The sequence below is a fragment of the Lonchura striata genome, chromosome 2 (genome assembly GCF_046129695.1).
Source record: "Lonchura striata isolate bLonStr1 chromosome 2, bLonStr1.mat, whole genome shotgun sequence".
Lineage (NCBI taxonomy): Eukaryota > Metazoa > Chordata > Aves > Passeriformes > Estrildidae > Lonchura > Lonchura striata.
In genome coordinates this window covers 88,633,250-88,652,005 of record NC_134604.1, presented here as the reverse complement: position 1 = coordinate 88,652,005, position 18,756 = coordinate 88,633,250, and the positions used below count along the sequence as shown (strand labels likewise).

At 35.9% G+C, this 18,756-nt stretch overlaps 1 protein-coding gene across 2 annotated transcripts in view; it reads right to left on the bottom strand.

The window, feature by feature from the left end:
• LOC110474669 (uncharacterized) overlaps positions 1 to 18,756 on the bottom strand; it is a 380,689-nt gene that overhangs the window by 277,751 nt on the left and 84,182 nt on the right. The window contains exon 3 of one of the 2 annotated variants that reach the window (XM_077781548.1): positions 14,166 to 14,263. The exons of the other annotated variant lie outside the window; for it this stretch is intronic. Coding sequence (XP_077637674.1) covers positions 14,166 to 14,263 — 98 coding nt within the window. The remainder of the gene's footprint in view (positions 1 to 14,165; positions 14,264 to 18,756) is intronic. 2 annotated transcript variants of the gene reach the window in all.

Here is an 18,756-nt window from a genome sequence, read left to right as displayed (position 1 = left end):
ACTTCAGATGCTTTACAGTAAATCTGGATGTGCTTAAAAATCCCATAAGGGTTTTAAAAAAATTCTGAATGTGTTTTCTCAAGTAACTATTTAAAGCATATTAGAGTTTATTTAATTGCATTGGGATTTTTCAAAGCATATCAGGGCAAAACAGTAGAGTATAGCCCCCAATATGCTAATTAATAGCTATCTAGACCCCTTAAATAAACCTGCTACACTTCATTAATCAGACGGTAATTGAATTGGCACAGTACTTCTGTGCAAACTATATGTAGATTGAACTACCAGTCCTGCCAATGGAGAGGGTACCTTCCTCCACACAAGTATGTTTTTGGACAATGCATTTTTTTCTGTAAGCAGTTGTCCTCTATGATACCTTTCTACATGGAAAAATCTCATATTACTGAGCTCATATAATTGAACATATTACTGAATTATTGCTCATGTTGAGTTGCTTTTTAAGGTAAGTACTTTTCAATGAGCACAAGTTCAGCTCAGGACAAAAGAACAAATCAGAACTGTTACACTTGGCTTTGCCATCTAAAAGTATCTGCCTATTAATGCTATTAGAGAATAATAGTGTTGAAAGATGTTTCATTTACAACATTTATTTTCAACTCTATGGAAGTTGTTAACCTGGGGATTGAACTGGCAAATAGTAAATACCTTGCTTACAGAAAATAAAACAAGAAATTTTCCATCAGACATCATGAACTGGAATTTTGAATATTCCTTTTCTGTAGTCAGATCTGATAACAGACAACTGCATGAAAAGGAAATGGACAGAAAAAACTGTTTAAATTTATAACTTTTTAAAAAGAAATAGCTACTGAACTGTCCTTCAACTTTAGAAAAGAGACCACATATTTGTGTATGACCTCGGGCAAGTCACTTTGGTCCAAGGTACTTTTCAGGGTAATTGGCAGAAGCTGAAAGCTAGATGCCAGAGGCAGCTTCAACAGCACTGAGCTGTTTAATTCCAGTTTAAATAAGTGGCAGTCAAGCACTCCAGCATTTCTGAAGGTTCAGAGATCTGTATCTATGGGTCCCTTATCAATCTGCTATGGCTTGCCTGTCTTCCCTGCCATAAACTTCTGTAGGACTGTCCACAGGCTTCAAGTCAGATATCCATTTGAACATATTCCAGAAATAGATCCTTAGCATTTGGCAGCTTTGAAATTTTCAGTGTCTTCTGTTAGTTTGCAAATGGTGTCACATCTACCTACCTACCTACATTTCACTAATCTCTGGAGGTGCGCAGACATTTTTATATTCAGGAAAAAGACTTTTGATTTCAAACAAGCACACCAACTTTCAACAATAAAGTAAGACTTTTAAGTAAGCAAGGGAAAATTACTCTGGATAATGAAAACACTTGAATATTCTTAATTAACTATAAGAATTACAATGCATACCAGCTATAATGTGCCTGTGCCTGTGTGTTCATGTGCACATGCATGCATACTGCATGTTTGTCAGAGGGTCAATACACCCAATTTCTACGGTAAAATAAACTAATAAATAGCAGAGAAGGATGGGATTATTTTTAAGATATAGTTGTTTTAATACATGTCCATCAATACAACAATAACAAATTAATATCATGTTTAAGGGGAGAAACAGCTGTGATAGTCACATTGTTTATCAGAGGAAGATACAGTTCTGTGATCTAAGAAAAACAAAGGAAACAAACAGTTTAAACCAATGAGATATTTTGAACTTCCTTGCCTATTGAGGGAAATACTATCCTTAGAGTTGGCTTGTTAGCAAATACTAGTGTAACACTTTGGGGAATATATTCTCCAGCTATCTTATTTCTTCTAATCATTGTCCCCTTTCACTGGAGAATTTCACATTATTCAGCAACATATGGACCAAACAGTTCTTCAGTAATCATGTCTGAACAAAGTAATCATTCCCTCATTAACCAATTATTCCTCAGAATCAAATGAAACAGACATATTTGCTAAGACAATTTCTTTTAATAAACCCTATAGAACTGTACCATGTGCATACCCTATCCAAATAATTCAACTCAAAGATCACAGTGTAGATGACAAAGAGTGATTCTTGTTTTATGCTGGCAATAAGTGATTGCAGCAGCAAGGTTAGGCATGAAATTAATATCAGATTAAAGAAAAAAAGCAGTGTAAAAAGGGCAGAAATCTCTGGCTAAAAAATTAGCCTTTTGTATTCCATGCTATCCCTTCTCTGTATGCTTAAAGCTCAGAGTAGAATCCCCTTCATTTCAGAGGTTGAAGTACAAGTGAAAAGACAACTCTAAAAAGGCCACTAGTCTATGTGTTACTCAAAACACACACAGAAACATGATGGAAAAAAATGTTTCAATGTTGGACAAAAAAAAACCACCTTCAAAATATGTGGCAGTTCAGAAGAACACAGGCAAACTGCATCTGGTGAGTCTTTAAAATCTTCTGGCTGTTTGGATTTCTAAGTAGGCTTCTAAAGAAAAATCTGAACTTGAGAATTCGAAGTAAAAAGTAAAAGTTGATATGTGTTTACTTGTTTTATACAGTAGTTTCTTTACCTCTTTGTCACACATAATTCACTTCTCTCTTTGATAGCTTAGAAACTTCATTATAAACCCAGAAAACTGAAAATGTAATGTTATTCTAGCTTCCTTCTTTTTAGCACTGAAATAAAATAAGCAATGAACTCTCTCTTTAAGATATAGCTAGGATTTTAGCATTCTACAATTCCTTTGCTCCGTCATGCTGTGTTCAGTGGAAAATACAACCCAAGAGTGTGCTGTGGGGATAGGCAGCTGAAAAGCTGACCCTTTGTTTCACTTGTCTAAAATTTCCAGGTCCTGAAAGTTGTGACCAGTATCTTAAAATGTATTTTGAACATCTTAAATTCTACTTAAACATTACTGTTATATCTTACAATGAATTTTGAAAAATTTTAGGTTCTTCTTAATTATTACAATCTTGAGATATTTCTGACTTGCAGTCTAGAGCTGGAATGGGAAACCAAGAACTACCATCTTCTTCTACACATTCTCTAGTTTTCTTTCTGCACCAACTTGCAATTTAGCAATTCTATTCTCAGCGCCTTCCTGAGCTTGAGATGCAGCTCACTTTGTGCAATTTTGTTCCTCACAAGAAGAATTGTGTCACCTTGAATTTTCATTTCTGCCACAAGGGTCAACAAAACTTAGTCTGTAAAATCCCACACATGTTATCAAAGTGTCTATTAGAGCATCTCTGCTTCCCTGGCCTTCAGCTTGGTGGTTTCCCCAGCACAGCCAGCTATCTATAAAACAGTTCATTGGACAGCAGTAGCAGCTCATCTGAGTTAATAATGAAGTCAACATGTACTGCAAAACTTGAGGTAGAAGCAGGGTAAAACAATCTGCTAGCCTGTGCTCATGCTCATCTTGGTGAATATATCTGTCTTTGCATTTTAGAAGTCTTGAGTTATGTTGCCCCTATATGTTAATTCATTTGCTAAAGCAAACTTTTTGAACTGTAGTGCAGATTATGCATGCAGGAGACATTACTTACAAAAGAGAAGTATGCTAATTATAATTAACCCATGATTATGTCCTTATCTGAACTAAAAATTAGCTCACAGTTTGGGCAAATATGCCAAAAATACCTTCAAAAATGTCATTCATATACCCAATGGCCTGTCTTCTTGCTCAAATTATCTTTCTGATAGTGTAAGGGTGCTGTTTTAATAATTTTTGCACTAATTTTATTTCTCTGCCTATAAATCAGAAGTATTAACTGGTAAATCATTCACAAGTGCCAGTAAGATAGACCTCCATAAAGCAGTGGTGACAGCTGTCACCCTGTTGTGAAACACTGTAAAGTTTTATTCTTTTCTCCTAGTGCTGAGGATATGGACACTTTTGATAGGGCTGTGGTGTTCTGTCGATAATTTTCTGAATATCAGCATCAAATTAGAAGCCAGCTGAGTCATAGTTCTCATGCCTAAGGGATTCCCAGATTAAGTCACTATTTTTTTTTAACAAAAATCATTCACTTTCCCTTCTGGTTTAGTGTCAAGGTAATAAATACATTAATCCTTTCTCCTTATATTTAGGGGTATTTCACTCACTTCATTATAGTGTTGTTTCCCAGAGTTGCAATGGTTCTGTTTCAGCCATCATTTATATTACAAACAAATAATTAGGCTTTAAGAATCCACTGAAGGATGAATTCTGGCAAACATATTATCTTCACAAAAAGAAATTATTTACTTTAAAAATAAGAAAGCACTAGAATACATTCTATTGTTATTATTACTACTATTATTACTACTATTATTACTATTATTATTTTGCCCTATAAGTTTTTGAAATTAAGAAAACAGAAAAAGTTTTGGGGGATTCATAAGTCTTTCCATACAATTTCTCTTTTGTAACATACTATATATGCGGTGATATCTCTGTGTCTTTCTGGCAAAATATTAAATTAAATAGGATATTAATCCACATCCATTACTTTGTTTTTGCAATGTGATTAGATAGTAAGCAAAGACACTTTAATTCCCTTGCTATATGTGCTATTTATTAAAATTTGGGATCAGTGTAAAAATGTAGTGCTTTCACTTTTCCAAAGTAAATACTGCTATAAATGAACACTCTTAGCCACTAGCTTCCACACAAAGCAGGCAGCACGTTCACTACAAACCAAACCAAACCAAACCAAACCAAACCAAACCAAACCAAACCAAATCACATCTTCAATGGACAGGTATTGCCTGTGAAACATTGACATTAACTGTATTGACCCATAAGATATGCAGCTGCTATTATATGTCCTTTCATGAATATTGTTCCAGAATTTTTATAATAAGCCAAGACCCCTAATCTACACATTAGGTACCACAAACAATATATATGAATACGATAGTTTTAAGGTCCTTGACCTACATTTCTAAAAATCAGTATGTTGATGACCCAGAGGTTTAAAGTTTCCTACATTCTGCCATATAGAATAGGCTGTCATAGTTCTAGGAATATCTTTATGGTGTCTCTGAAGAAGTACCTGGACGTTAAGGATATCAGAAGAAATTTTGCCTCAGTTTCCCTATGCTGATCCATTCGAGAAACTCTTCTGTTTGCCAGCTAAGTGCCTCAACAGCTCTGTAAATGCTTCTTATCTAAAATGCATATCACCATTTGAGTGTGGGACACTCGAACAAGCAACTCTTCTCTCCCCACATTTTGCACAAAATATTTGTCCTTTGCCTTTATGGCAAACTACAAAATATTTGGCCTTTGCCTAGTTGGCAAACTACATAACATTACACTATCCTTTATTCTTTTTACAGGTATTTTTCTAATTTCTGCTTTCTTTTTTTTTTTTCCAGACGTTATCAGTACTGTTTGTTTTTCCATAATACATTAAATATTCAAGCACATGTTGAATTTTACAATATCAGCATGGTCAGCCCCTGAGACAACGTCAACTTTACTCTGTTTCTTTTAAAAGATCGTCTTGCAAGTTCATCTTTTGATCTTGGGTTTGGATTCTTTTTGAGGAGGATGGGGGACATGTTTGTGTTTTCCCCTGTACCCAAAAAAGAAGAGCGGGCAGGTGTGTACCCAACACACATAGCAGAGAATGCAGCACAGCCCTGGAGGCAAGCAGGACTGTGGGAGCGGCGCTGTAGGGTGAAAAGCACTGCCAGGTGATGTCCCTTGCTGGGCCCCAAAAGCAATATGTTTGGAGAGGAGAGACAATATAACTGAGCTGCTAAGCCCCATCTCATTGCAAGGCTAATTAGTTTAAGTGGTTTGTCAAGTAAGTGCAATATTACTGCTTTTGGAGCTAGCTCGGTTAGATACTATTTTTGGAGGCCTCTCCATGTTAATTAAACATATTTCACTGCATGTTGTGAACATGCCATTAGCTTCCCTTCTATTTCTAATTAATTAAGAACCTTGACCACTGTTATGAATCATTATATTAAAACTTTATCTTTTGTCCTTTAAATGGATATATTGCAGAAATTAAATAAATACAGCAATGCACAAGATTTTATTAGCCATTTCTAAAGAAACTTAAAAGCTTTCATTACTAATAGCACAGCTAAAAACCCCACCAAAACTGCAACTAACCAAAAATTTCATGCAGACATATGCCCAGAAGTGAAAGTTGTCTTTCTGTTTCTGTAAGGTAGTCCAAGCAAAACTATTAAATTAGTCCCAATACCTAATGAGAATTCAGAGGAGGTTGTTCTAAAGAAGAACTTATTTGTTTCAGGCAATTGGTTTCAGGTGATAGCATAATAACCTGTGAAGAATCTCCTGCCAGTGGCTTCTTGTGGATATGAACACTATACTGCTGACACTTTTCCAAATAGATTTTGAATGCTTCAGTATTGGAGCAGAGTTCAGCTACATAATCTACTTTTTGATGATCATATCTAGTAAGGTGTCTCTGCCAGGATTATACTGACTAACAGGCTGGTGGCCAAGGTCAACACATGGTGAACCTTTTCTATTTTTACCATAAATAGAGATTCAATTGAAGGTCTACGCTGAGGAAGCCCAGCCTCCTCCCTTTGTAGTAATGCATCCTTATCAGGGCATCACAGAAAATTATGGTGTAGACAACTCTGAAAAAAAAAGGTGCTAAGAAAAATTAATCTTGAAATCTCACATTAGTTATCACCTTACTGAAGGGCTAGCATATTCCAGAGCTAGAGAAACACTCTGGTGGTGAGATAAGAAGCAAAGCCTGATTGTCTCTGCTGATCTTGGTCCTCCAGGGCTTGGAGGGACAAACTCCACAACCTTGTTATACAGAATCATTCCCTGCTTCCACTGTTTAAGACAAGGATCTTCACTTTAATTTTTAATTTTAAGGACAGGCTGCAGTCTTTGATATTTTCCATTTTTGCATATGTTTTAGGTGCACATTGTTCTTAACATCTAATCCTGTGTGCTTCTCACTTTTAACTTTCTGTTATGTCTTGGTTTCATCAAGTAATTTTAGAAATTCTCCTTGTTAAAAAGCACTGAGGGACTGCACAAAGATTTTCTTTGCCTTAAATAGTCAAGAAACAAACCCTAAAAAACACGCACTTCAGCAAAATATATTTGGACAGTACTGCCTGAGCTCTTCATTCCACATCAATGCCAGGGTGACTGATATTTGACCATGATTTTTGCATGGTATGGGCAAATGGACATATTTGTTTTCTATGATTTTACTGTTAGTAGTCCTTTGATACGGTGCATGAAAGTGGTGCACTGGGAGAAAAGCCAGATAAATTATATCATTGTTTGTGAACACTGTGCTGGGGAAAAAATTCTGCTTGTTACCAAAAGCTTCCTTTGCTGCTAGCCCTTCTCTTGGACATACTAATTCATTGAAAAAGCATCCTTAACCATTCTTCACATAATTCTCTCCTATAAGCACTTTCAATAGAGCTTGCATCTACTTTATTGATCTGAAAAGCCTTTAAATATTTGACCTAGTAAGAAGAAAACACTATGCTGTGATTGACATTCTGTCTCAAAAATTTGTCTGGGAGGTTTTTCAGAAACACACACACACATAGCCATATATATGGAGACTATATTAATCAACTTGAATATCAATGTTATACCTAAAAAATTGTTAAAAAAACTTTATGTTTTTTCTGAAAGTGTACAAATGGTGACAGAATGTGATTAATAAGGACTTAAAAGACCTGAAACTTCCAGGAGAAGTTTGTGGTTTTTTAATTACGTCAAATGTATTGTGAAAAATATCTTTTGCATTAGATTTTTTTTAATATGTGACTGATTTGGGTAATACATGAAAAATATTTTTTACATGGGAAGCAATTCAAAAAGTTGTGAAAAATGAAACTGTCTATTGAAAGGACTAAACCAGAATATTTCAACCTCCTGACATATTTTTTCTTGAAACTAAATTTTTAAAGAAATACACTTGCCTTACTCAAAGTGTTTTATGCTGATTAAATAGAATGTTTCAATATAAAATAAACAAACAAGAATTATTCTAGATATACATTTCCAAATCTAGTCACAGTACATTTGCATGTGGCCTTTTCCTAACTGAGATGGATGGGGTCAAGTCCCTATGTGATTCATTCAGGTTGAGTTTTATATCCACTATCCTTCAGTGCCCTCAGACAGTATAGTTTGATATAGGGAATTGCATTTCAATCACTAGAAGGTTCATAGAAAGTGATCAGAGAAAAGGCATAAACACAGCAACCCATTTCTAAAACTGAAGTGAATATTCATCTTCTTTTTTGCAATACTCATTCAACTTCATAAAATATTCACTGTTCATAAATAAATCAGCGCACCTTAGAGCTACAAATACATTAACTAAGTTTCATTTTCTGTCAGGGGGGCTAATTTTAGAGCTGTATGAAAACGATTAAAATGTTTTCACAAAAAATTTGGCTTGTAGATTTCAATTTTGTAACTGGCAATGCTTCATCTGCAGAACACTTTTTTCTGCTCGCTCTGTTTATTGGTTCACAAATTTTTTTTGCATTATTAAATGGAAGCAAGCAAGGTAGCTCTGTTATTGCCTTCCCGCTGAGTACCTAAAGGGAGAAAAACAAAACTGGAAGTAACTGGGTTAGGTTGCTAAGACTGCCCTCCTCCTCCCTGCTCAAGTTGCTCCTCACCAACCCAGTGAATGAGACTGTGAAATCCTGACCCAGGTGTCAACGCAAAGTGCTTTTCCACAGGTTCCCATACGGCAATAAGACATCAATGGCATTGGGATTTTAATCATTATTACTCAATGAAAATATTTTGCTTAAGGCAATCCACCAAAATCAGAATAAGAAAATGTATAAAAAACACTATAATTTTCAGTGGGAGGCTAAGTTTAGAGCTTTGTGAAAATGAACATGCTGAAGGAAACCAGAAAAATCCCCAGGATTTTGGTCACAAAAAAAGATTCATCTCCATCCAACATTAGCAGCAGGACTGATGGAAAAAAAGAAGATAAGACACTTCTTGCTGCACACATGGCACTACACTAAACTTTGTGTTAGAATTGCTCTGCCATTGGATTCTTAGAGGGTACTGAAGTATGTCTGATCCTGACAGGCTATGGAATCCTGAAGTCCTACGAGTCAGTATGATGACTCATTAAATGTGCTACCAAAAATTGTTAAATTCACACAGGAATCTTCTTTTTCAGAACTTCTAACTTGCTCCTCCACCGTCACACGTCTCACTGCTCACAGATGAAGTGTTACACTATCAAACTTGCAGGCTTACAGAGTCAGTCCCTGTACTGAAAATGCCAGAAGGAAAACATATTCTGTACCCAATAAATCATATACCTTAGCAATGGCCAAAATAGTCTCTTCAATTTTGTCATTTCCAGTCTGAAACAAGTGTGGCTGTTTCTCTCTATTCGTATATTACTCTTATCATCAGAATTATGATATACAAAGCAATATACATCAAATGTATAGCTAGCACCTCAATTTCTACATAAATTCATCCAGTGAATAAATTATGGAATGGAAAGTCTACTCTGAAGCCCATGCAACAAGCTGCCACCCAAATCAGTGAAAAGAAAGAAGAAAAAAAAAATATAAAACCATTTATAATATTTCAGCAAAGTATTCTATAGAACTGGAAAATATGAGATAAACATTTCCCAAACACTTTAATGGGTTAACTGGCTCTGTTGAGGGCAAGGGAACCCAGCAGATTTTCATCAGCTGAGAGCCTATGCCAAAGTTTTCTGATTTTTTAAATTCTGGCATGAACCTGTTTTCCTTTGGTATTTGTCTATTCCTGGCATATGTCCCCCATTCCTTTTATGAACAATAAATCAAAGAAAACATTTAATACTTCTGAAGTGTCTACCTCTCAATAAATTATCCTTCTATTCTGTTTGAGGCACTGCTGCCTCCTTCAGTGACCTCCCATTCCTTAGATACTAGAAAAATGCCTTAATATATATCTAAACTTTTCTGTGATTCTCATTTCCTGTTTTCACCTTTGCATTCATCATAATTTTTTTGTGAAATTCATTTTCTAATACTCCCAGATCTCTCTCATACCTGGGTGTTTTGTACCTCACATATGCCTGTGTCTCAACCCTTAATTACTTTTTCACATCTTTATTTACCCACACTGACTTTTTTACTTTCTAGTGTATATATTCCTGGATAAGACATGTAACCCTTGGCCACACATTAATTTATCATTGCACATTTTCCATTTCCCTTCTGTGGCCTTTGTACAAAATTCAATTACTTTATTCCATTGGATTTCAACCAAATCTTACCATATGTTTTCAAATTTCTTCCTCTGAATTTCAGCAACTTATCACCAACCATTTAGCTCTGACTTTATTATTAATGATAAAATCTGGGTTCCAAATATGTAGCCAGTTACACATACTCAGATGCACACAAATTTTCTTTCCAAAGGTCCATACTGTGCAGCAGGCTGGGAGCCCTGTCAGTGGAGCTCTACACCTACTCAGACTCACACACAGTTGGAGAACGGAGGGCCTACTGAATTCTGGATTTTTGTCAAGTTTTCACTGGGCATATTCTGGAATTTGATCAACACATAGGACTTATTCATAAGTGAATAGTATGTTTAATTAATTTCACTTCCTATTCTGTTCAAGAAAATAGTATTTTTTATTAGTTAGCTCCTTTTCCATCTATGAAATACATGCACTGTCCCCTCAAACATAGCCAAACATTTTATATTTTTGGATTTCTGTTTAAGTTGTGGAGTCAAACAGTGAGCAGTCATGAGCCTGCTGGCACCATTTCTGTGTTGCTGTTGGATGGCTGTGGCCCTTGTGATTGGGCTTCCTAGTAAAAGCAGCTGCTTTTAAAGGTCTTTTTCAATGAGCAGTGGAGCCAGTAAGACTAAACCAGACTTGCAGAGTTCAAGGTCAAAGAGGATGCAATCACAGCCAAATATATGGACTATGAAAACATAAATCAATAATTACCAAAAATTATTTGTAGCGAAGTTTGCCAGCATTATCCAGAGCAATTAAAGTATTGACCACTTATGACAGCACTTCCACAAACAGATTTTTTAGGCCAATTGAAAATGAATCCTTTTCAAATTCCTGGCCAAACTGAAAAATAAATACATATTGTTTCTATTTGGTCTATATACCTTTGTCCAGCTATAAGTTCAAAGTCTATGAAAGACAAGTAGTGCCATTTCCTGGAACAGAAAGATCTGAGTAACAGCTATCTGCTGAGTATTAATGCTGAAACAAGGGAGTTGGCTTGGGATCTGAAGCTCCCCTTACCTGGCAGAAAACTTTCTTTTTGGGATAGATTTTGTGGCTTTTTTGTGATTGCCTGCAGGTAAGAAAGATCAACTAAATACAGCTAAATAATTCAGAAAATCAGCCTTAAGATGATTCAGATAGGGCATTCAGAAAGCAAGGTACAAGGGTTCAGGATTTATTTTGCATAACTTGCTGAGCTGATAGCTATTCCCAGTCACAGAACTCATTATGCTAAGCTTTGGTAGGTTTCATCTTTGCCATCTTTTTTCCCACAGTCTTAATTTCTCAGCTCTCTCAGCCTGTTGCTTTGTCACAAAGACTCTAAGGTCTCTGGCATGTTGCTGCAACCTCTGGTACAACAGGAAGCCCTCGGTAAGCAGAGCTCCACAGGGTACTTTCATGCAGAGAAGTAACACTGGGTTAAATTATATGTGTAAAAGCTAGCAGAACTCTGGAAGAATTCAGCAGCGGTAGGGCTTGTGCAGAGGCAGAGGAAGTTGCACCACCCATGTAAGATGTGACACTTCCAGAGGCTTTGGCAGGACTCCGCTCTGCGTATCTGCTACACAGATGCAAATGCACAGCACATGCTTCTCTGTAGAGCTGTTAGCCACTGCTGCTGCAGTGCACCAAGAGGGTTATTGGGCAGAAAGGATCACTTCACAAGACTTGTCAGTTGTGAGGAAACGCCGTCTCATTGTGTGGACTCGCTCTTGTCTGCACACCTATGTTCAGGATATTTAATGTGCTGAGAAGCAGACACTGTCTGAAACACCCACCATACGCAGATCTTGAAACGGAGTTTCAAGTAAGATCTTATTTGTGCATTTCAGTGCTTGTTAATCATATTCATTCACATTCCTAGCAGGCATATGGGGAGAGTCTATACAGAAGCCAGCCAAGAGGAAGAAGCAACTAAAATAAACAGATGGGTGGACAGGGAGGAAATAATATTAAGTAGTTAAACACATAATATAGTGTCTGGAGAGAAAAATAAAAGGGCTAAGAAAAAAATATCAGGGAAGAACACTTCTCTCCTTCCTTACAACACACGCAGAGCAAGTGATAAAGGCTTTTGGGGGAAAATGCTGTGTCTGTAAACAAATAAAGAGATTTTAAAGATTAATATAGAGACCTTAGCAGCACATGTAGAGCAGGCAATCTCCATTTTGTGTTACACTGGAATAAATAAAAATAACTATATTGTCCTCTAGTGAGGTTCTTCTAGATTTACACTACATAATTGAAAGCAGAATCTGGCCCAGAAAGAGGATTATTGAATTTAACCAAAACATTATGATGAAGTGAAAAATCAACAGAGGCTAAAATAGTGATGGATATAAACTCCAGCTGGTCAAATAATGAAAGGCAGATTCATGAAGATGTGACTCAAATCTGATTTCTTTGCTACCAGTGAATTCATTCTCTTCATTACTCTCCTAGTATCTTATTTAAAAGTTTGGTCATGTAGTCATGGCAAAGAAACAATACCATGTGAAAACAGTCAACATAGTAAACAATTCACCAAATGAACTATCTGAACTACACAGGAAAAAAATGAAGTATTGGTATTCACTCAAGTGCAGGGGAGGCAACTCACAAGGAGACAAATTCTTTGCCTCTCTGATTCCTATATTGCTTCACAGCCAGCTCTGGTGTGATCATACCCTCATTAGGTAGAGGGCCTCACCAGCAAAAGGTGAACAAGACAGATCTTTAACTCAAGGATTTAAAATCTGGTTAATGAAGAACACATATGAAAAAAAAATACCATAGTGGGTATATTGGGAACTCCTTAGTGTCTCTGAGATGACTCGTAGTGATGGTGGCAGGAAAGAAGGGATGAAAGTTGGATCAACTCCACTAAGTTCAGCAAAACTCCATTCCTAGCCTACTACAAAGCTAGCAAGAACACTCATCACAGAATAATGAAGAATGTGGAAGCACTGGTAACCACAAGACAGAAGCGTAAAAAATCCAGTGTTTGGATTGGATCCAACCTGCCTGGAATAATTTGAATTTACAGAATTTCACATTACATTTTAAATGCATGTCTTTAGCCTGTGTAGCTGTGTAGTAAAAGGAGATGTTGCCTTAGCAGAAATCAGTAAGCACTGCCTTCCTGTCTGTCAGAAAGAGAGAAAAAAATCTAAGAGGGACAAGAAGAAAAACTGAAAAGAGCAAAACAGGCATGTCTTGGAAAATAGTGATAGAGTTACCATTCAGTTAGAGTCTCCTGCACAATGGCAGCTTCATGGTTGTGCCCATGAAAGCAGACTGCCTTGTTTTGGAAAGGTGGTGACATTCGCTGCTTAGGTGCAATAGAGGAAAGAACAACGATGCAGCTCTGCTCTCTACATTCCCCAAGTGGAGCAGATATTCCAGGCTCTTAGCCTATTAGAAGGGTTTAGTGAGTGCATGGTACTTCCCTTTTCATTCCTGTTGCCTTATCTCCTGTCCCCAAAGGAGAAGAAAACTATTTTGGACCAAGTGAGTTTTAGATATGTGTAAATCCCAGTGCTTCAGTGAATCGAATGTTCATCTTTTCGGATCTGGAGTAGACAGAGGAAATATCATAACTTATATGAACAGACAAAAATTCTATCTTCCTAGATTAGCTAGGGACAATCTACCACATGTATTTTCTCTGTGATATGTTCTCCTTCATGCAAAGAAATATGGGTATTCTATGCATTCACTCAAAAGTTGCTATGTAGACCACACATCTGTAGGTACTGTGAATTCAACAGTTAACTGGTTTGTTATTTTGTTTTGTTTTGTGGTTATTTTTGTTGTTGTTTTTTGTTTGTTTAATTTATGGTGTGTTTTTTGTTTTGCTTTTTTTTGTTTGGTTGGTTTTTTGTATTTTTCTCTTCTTAAATGTGAAAATAAATATAGAGCAAGGGGAGGAGTTGGGAGACTTACTGCATTTCAGAGGTGCAAAAAATCTGAGGAGAATCACCTTTATGGAGAGACAATGATTTGATTTTGCTTTAGTGCTTGAGGGGACTGGAGAGGAAATTCTGTAAAAGAAAAAAGAAGTCTGCTTTGAGGCTGCTTGCCTTGGAATTACTTTGGGTTGCTGCTGGGAGCGAGGAAGAGATATCCAGAGGAGGAGAAAATGGTAATAATAAACCACAGGTTCTTGTGAAGATGGGAAATTGAGGAAGCACAAAGTGTACTGTACTCCTCAGGAAGGGCTACGCTGGTGTCATGCTAGCTCAACGACTTCCTAAAGCAATGAGCTGAGTTTTCACAGAGACTTGGGAAACATGTTTCTGTCTTAGGAGATAGGTGTACTACAGAGTTACACTGCTTCACTACCTGTTACTATTTCTAGGTTTCTGAAGCCAGAAAAAAACATTAATACTGAAAGTTGTTAGAAAATAATTTTAAATGATGGTATGCAGGTTTTATTGTCAGTTCTTTAAGTCTCTGGATTTAAAACATGTACCATCAGTAGTTTACACCTTTTCACTGAGAGCAGCAGCTTTTTGTTTGGCTTTTTTTGCATTCAGATTAGCTTAACATCTCTTGATTTGTTGCAAAGAAATGGTCTTTTGTAGACTTACAGGCTTACAGCCTTACAGACGGCAAACTATGGCATTTTCCACAAGCCATCCAGGACAGCATTTGTGGTTTTAAAAGATGTACCCAGAATTTCGTGTTGCCTGCATTATCCCTCAGAATAAGCACAAGCTCACTAAATTCAGGGTTAGATTTAGAAATGAGCATTTCTTATCATTCTTTATAGATTGTTTTCTCCATTGAATGCACACACCTGAAATTTCCCAGACCATAAGTTCTCCCAGGAATGGAATACCATGCTGGGCTCCCCATTTTTGGATGAGATATTGCCATATTCTATTCAAAAGGCTCATATGAATTAATTGTTTTGGAGGAAATGACTCTTCACTCCAAAGTGAGTAGAATGTATGAGAAATTGGGCTCTAGTTTCAACAAGTTTTACTAGCAGATCTGAAGAGTTTCCTTTCTATTTTTCATAAATAGTGACGTTTTCCACTACTAGGAAGATTCTCTTGTTCTGTGTTTGTGTTTAACTGCCACTTGTAAGAATTATGCAGACACATCAGTAGGAAAATTGCAGTTCTTCAATTGTTTTCAAAAAGCATGGGAATATCTTCTCCTTATTATTATTGGTCTAAAAAGCATTAGTATTGACTTACAGATGGTCACCTATGCTGGAAGCTTATGAAAGAATCTCAAATTGTGGAAAGATTATTCTAAATTTAGGGAAACATCAACTCCCTAATGCTAAAGGTGGAGTCATGCTGCTAAACATATTAGTATTTCTTAATTCAAACACCTGTTCTGCCTGAAAGATACATAAAAAAGCTCTTATTTATTGCTTGCATCTCCATTTCAGATTTAATCTCACTATAAATTCATCTCATGTTAATTTATGTGCAAACAAAGACACACACATTTTAAATATCCGAAATGCTGGAAATAAACTTATTTTTAATTTTGTGCTTGTTTTCCATTTGTCAACCAGCAAATGAAAGGACTGAATAAATCATGCACTAATTGCCAGCGGTGCTAAATTTAGTGTGAGATCTGGAATCCTTTTGATCAAAACCGCTGAATATGAAATCGTCCTCAGCTCTCTAGGCAACTTTATCCGCCTTTCTATTCTCCATCTGTCAGTCACCTGGGAATTTGTGAACTATTCCATATGTCAGGCTTGTCAATCACAATGGAATGTGGGAACTATCTGCCTACTGCATAGGAATTCTTGTTAAAAATTAATCTGCATTAAACTAGATGTTCTATATTTTGAATACCTTATTGTTTAGTGTTGCTAAACATTTTTACCTATATAAGGCTAATGAGAAATTATATTTGACATGATTATTTGGATATGTTTTTGCAAGATTTTTTAAAATACACACAGAATTTTTTTTCACTAGTTCTGCAACACTTGGGAAATGTTGGTTTTTTCACCTATTTCACTTGTTATGAGTTTTCTCAATCAGTTGCTCAGGGTCTGGAATTTTAGATTCTTTTTCTTGGCCCAAAGGTGATTTTTTGTTTCTAAAAAGGGGCAAGGAAGTTTGTTGCAGCCACCTTTGGCTGGATAAATTTAGGGAGAGAAAAATATATTCTCTCCAATCTCCTCTAAGTTGTTCTCTAGAACTTGTTGAACAATTAAACCCAGAAAGTTTAAATGTATAAGCTACATAAACAAAAACAAAATAAGGATACGGACAGTTGATTCATAACATCTTGGTTGTTTTAGTTGTTTCTAAATTATAAGATGAGATAGCTTCTGTTTTGATTTAAAGAAATTTTATTTTAAAATTCTGTTTGCCTTCCCTGTATTTTCATAGAGAATGATTTAAATATACCTCTGTTACACTGGGGTGAGGTACAAATATATCTATTGAATCTTCTGCTATCAATAAATAACTTTGGATCACTTTTTCAATTAAAGTTGAAATCACATAATTTTAAGTGGAATTAGCTCTAGTCAATTACAAATTTCTAAAGAAAGTTAAAAGAAAAGAGCAACGTTATATAGCCTTTCCAATAAATATTCCAAAAATTTGCATTCATGTTTATGCTATTGTATTGCATGCAATTGGGTTTGGTGGGTAAGGCACACCTTGCTGGACAGCTCTTATGGTGGCTCCTTTTCTTATTCCTACCCTTTCCCCTCTGCCCTGATTCTTGCTGTAGTTTTTTTTCTGTTAGTCACCTGTTTCCAGCAGTGCAAAGATTCATGTGGGCGGGGAGCTGAAGTTCACCTGGCTTTTCTTGCATACAAAGGGGACACCCACTGAAAGTCAGCTTGGAGCAGTGGCTCCAATAGCCCACTCAGGGCCCAGGCAGCATCCTACTGCCTTTAGCTGCTGCTCTGCTACACTTACAATTAGTAATGTTCATATCCAAATCACCAAAATAACCAAGATATCACTGATAGAAATCTCAAATTGTGTACTCTTTCTCTCTTCTACTTCTGTGGCAGGAACATTGCACAACACATCATTTTTGCTTCTAATGTCCTCATTAGAAGAAAATGTAAAACTTACACATGTTTAAACCATGAAATATATACATATTTTTCTGTATGTCATTTAAAATCAGGAAAATATAAAAATCAAGTTTCTCCTTTATCTTCAATATACGGAAGAAGATAATGGAAGAAATGTTTGAAGGTTATTTAAAGGATATTTATAAGCATAACTTATATAAATTTTTAAAAAGTTATTTATCATATGAAAAGGCTGATATGTAATGAAAAATGATGTTCCTTAGACTTATAATACATTCCTTGATAACTAAGTTAGGAACAAAAAATGGTATTTCACTGCAATGAAACACAAATAGTTTCTCTTATTAACTTCTGTCTTAGTATCTGTCTCTAAAGCACATAAACATGAAATTTAAATTTTATTTTAATTCTGACTGTGTTACTATGAAGTTTCATTTTAAAAAGTTATACTGTCCCTTTACAAAATTCTCATGACTTGTATTTCATAGCCTCTCTCAGGAACTAAAGCCCAGTTTTATTCTGTCATCTGCACAGTCTAACTCTCTCTTCCTATTCTGTACTTTTTACTATTTAAATTTTGAATATTTGTACAAACAGTATTATCTTCTTTTTAGCAGTCTTCTGAACTCTGTAATGTAAGAATTTAATAAATGCTTTTGTAAAAATTTAAGTGCTTTTTAACTATGTCAGCAATTTAACTAATTTCTTCCTCCATGGCTGTTAAAAGTATCATATTGCAATAAAAGTGCAATAGATAAAAGTATTAAAAATAATAAACCAGCACACATATGGTACATAACAACACATATATACATAAGACATATAACTCCTATATACATAACATTGTAAACACATGTAGTGCAATTGAACACCATGTGCTACAGACCAAGCTCAAAGGAAAAGAGTCTGCAGGAACAAGGTTTGGTTCCAAATCCCTCTTCCACCTTGAAAGTTATTCAGTTTTTCCCTAAGCTTTAATTTTTCCCCCTTTTAATGAGATTGAAACTCAGGAAAGAACTTTGCCTCTAATCCCATGACTACTTGCATTTTTATTACAACTTTTCAGTGAGGACTCTACTTCAAGGCTTTCTGGAGAAAGAGACACATTGTGTTGCTTGGATAAAAGTATTGTACTACGGTGGCTTCTACAAAGAATCTCTCTAGTCTGGAGGGAAATTATTTTTCCTTTCAGAGTCCAAGAACTTTTGTGTGTATCAAACTGTAGCTATCTCAAAAAATTGTCACTCCACCTATGCATTACCTTCATGACTTATTTTTATGTTGTCTTGAAAAGAGGCTGGATGAGTCAGTGGATGTCCCCACCAGACACTGATTCTGCTGCTTTTCAAGGGAAAATTAGCAAAAGCAGTTGTACCTTGTATTGACTAACCATTATTAGATGGTAAAAACAACATGTGCATGCCTTCACCTCTAAATGCTAATGATTTTAGGCAGAACTAAAAAGGAAAATTAGGAATAAAAGAGAAAGCTAAAGCTGAG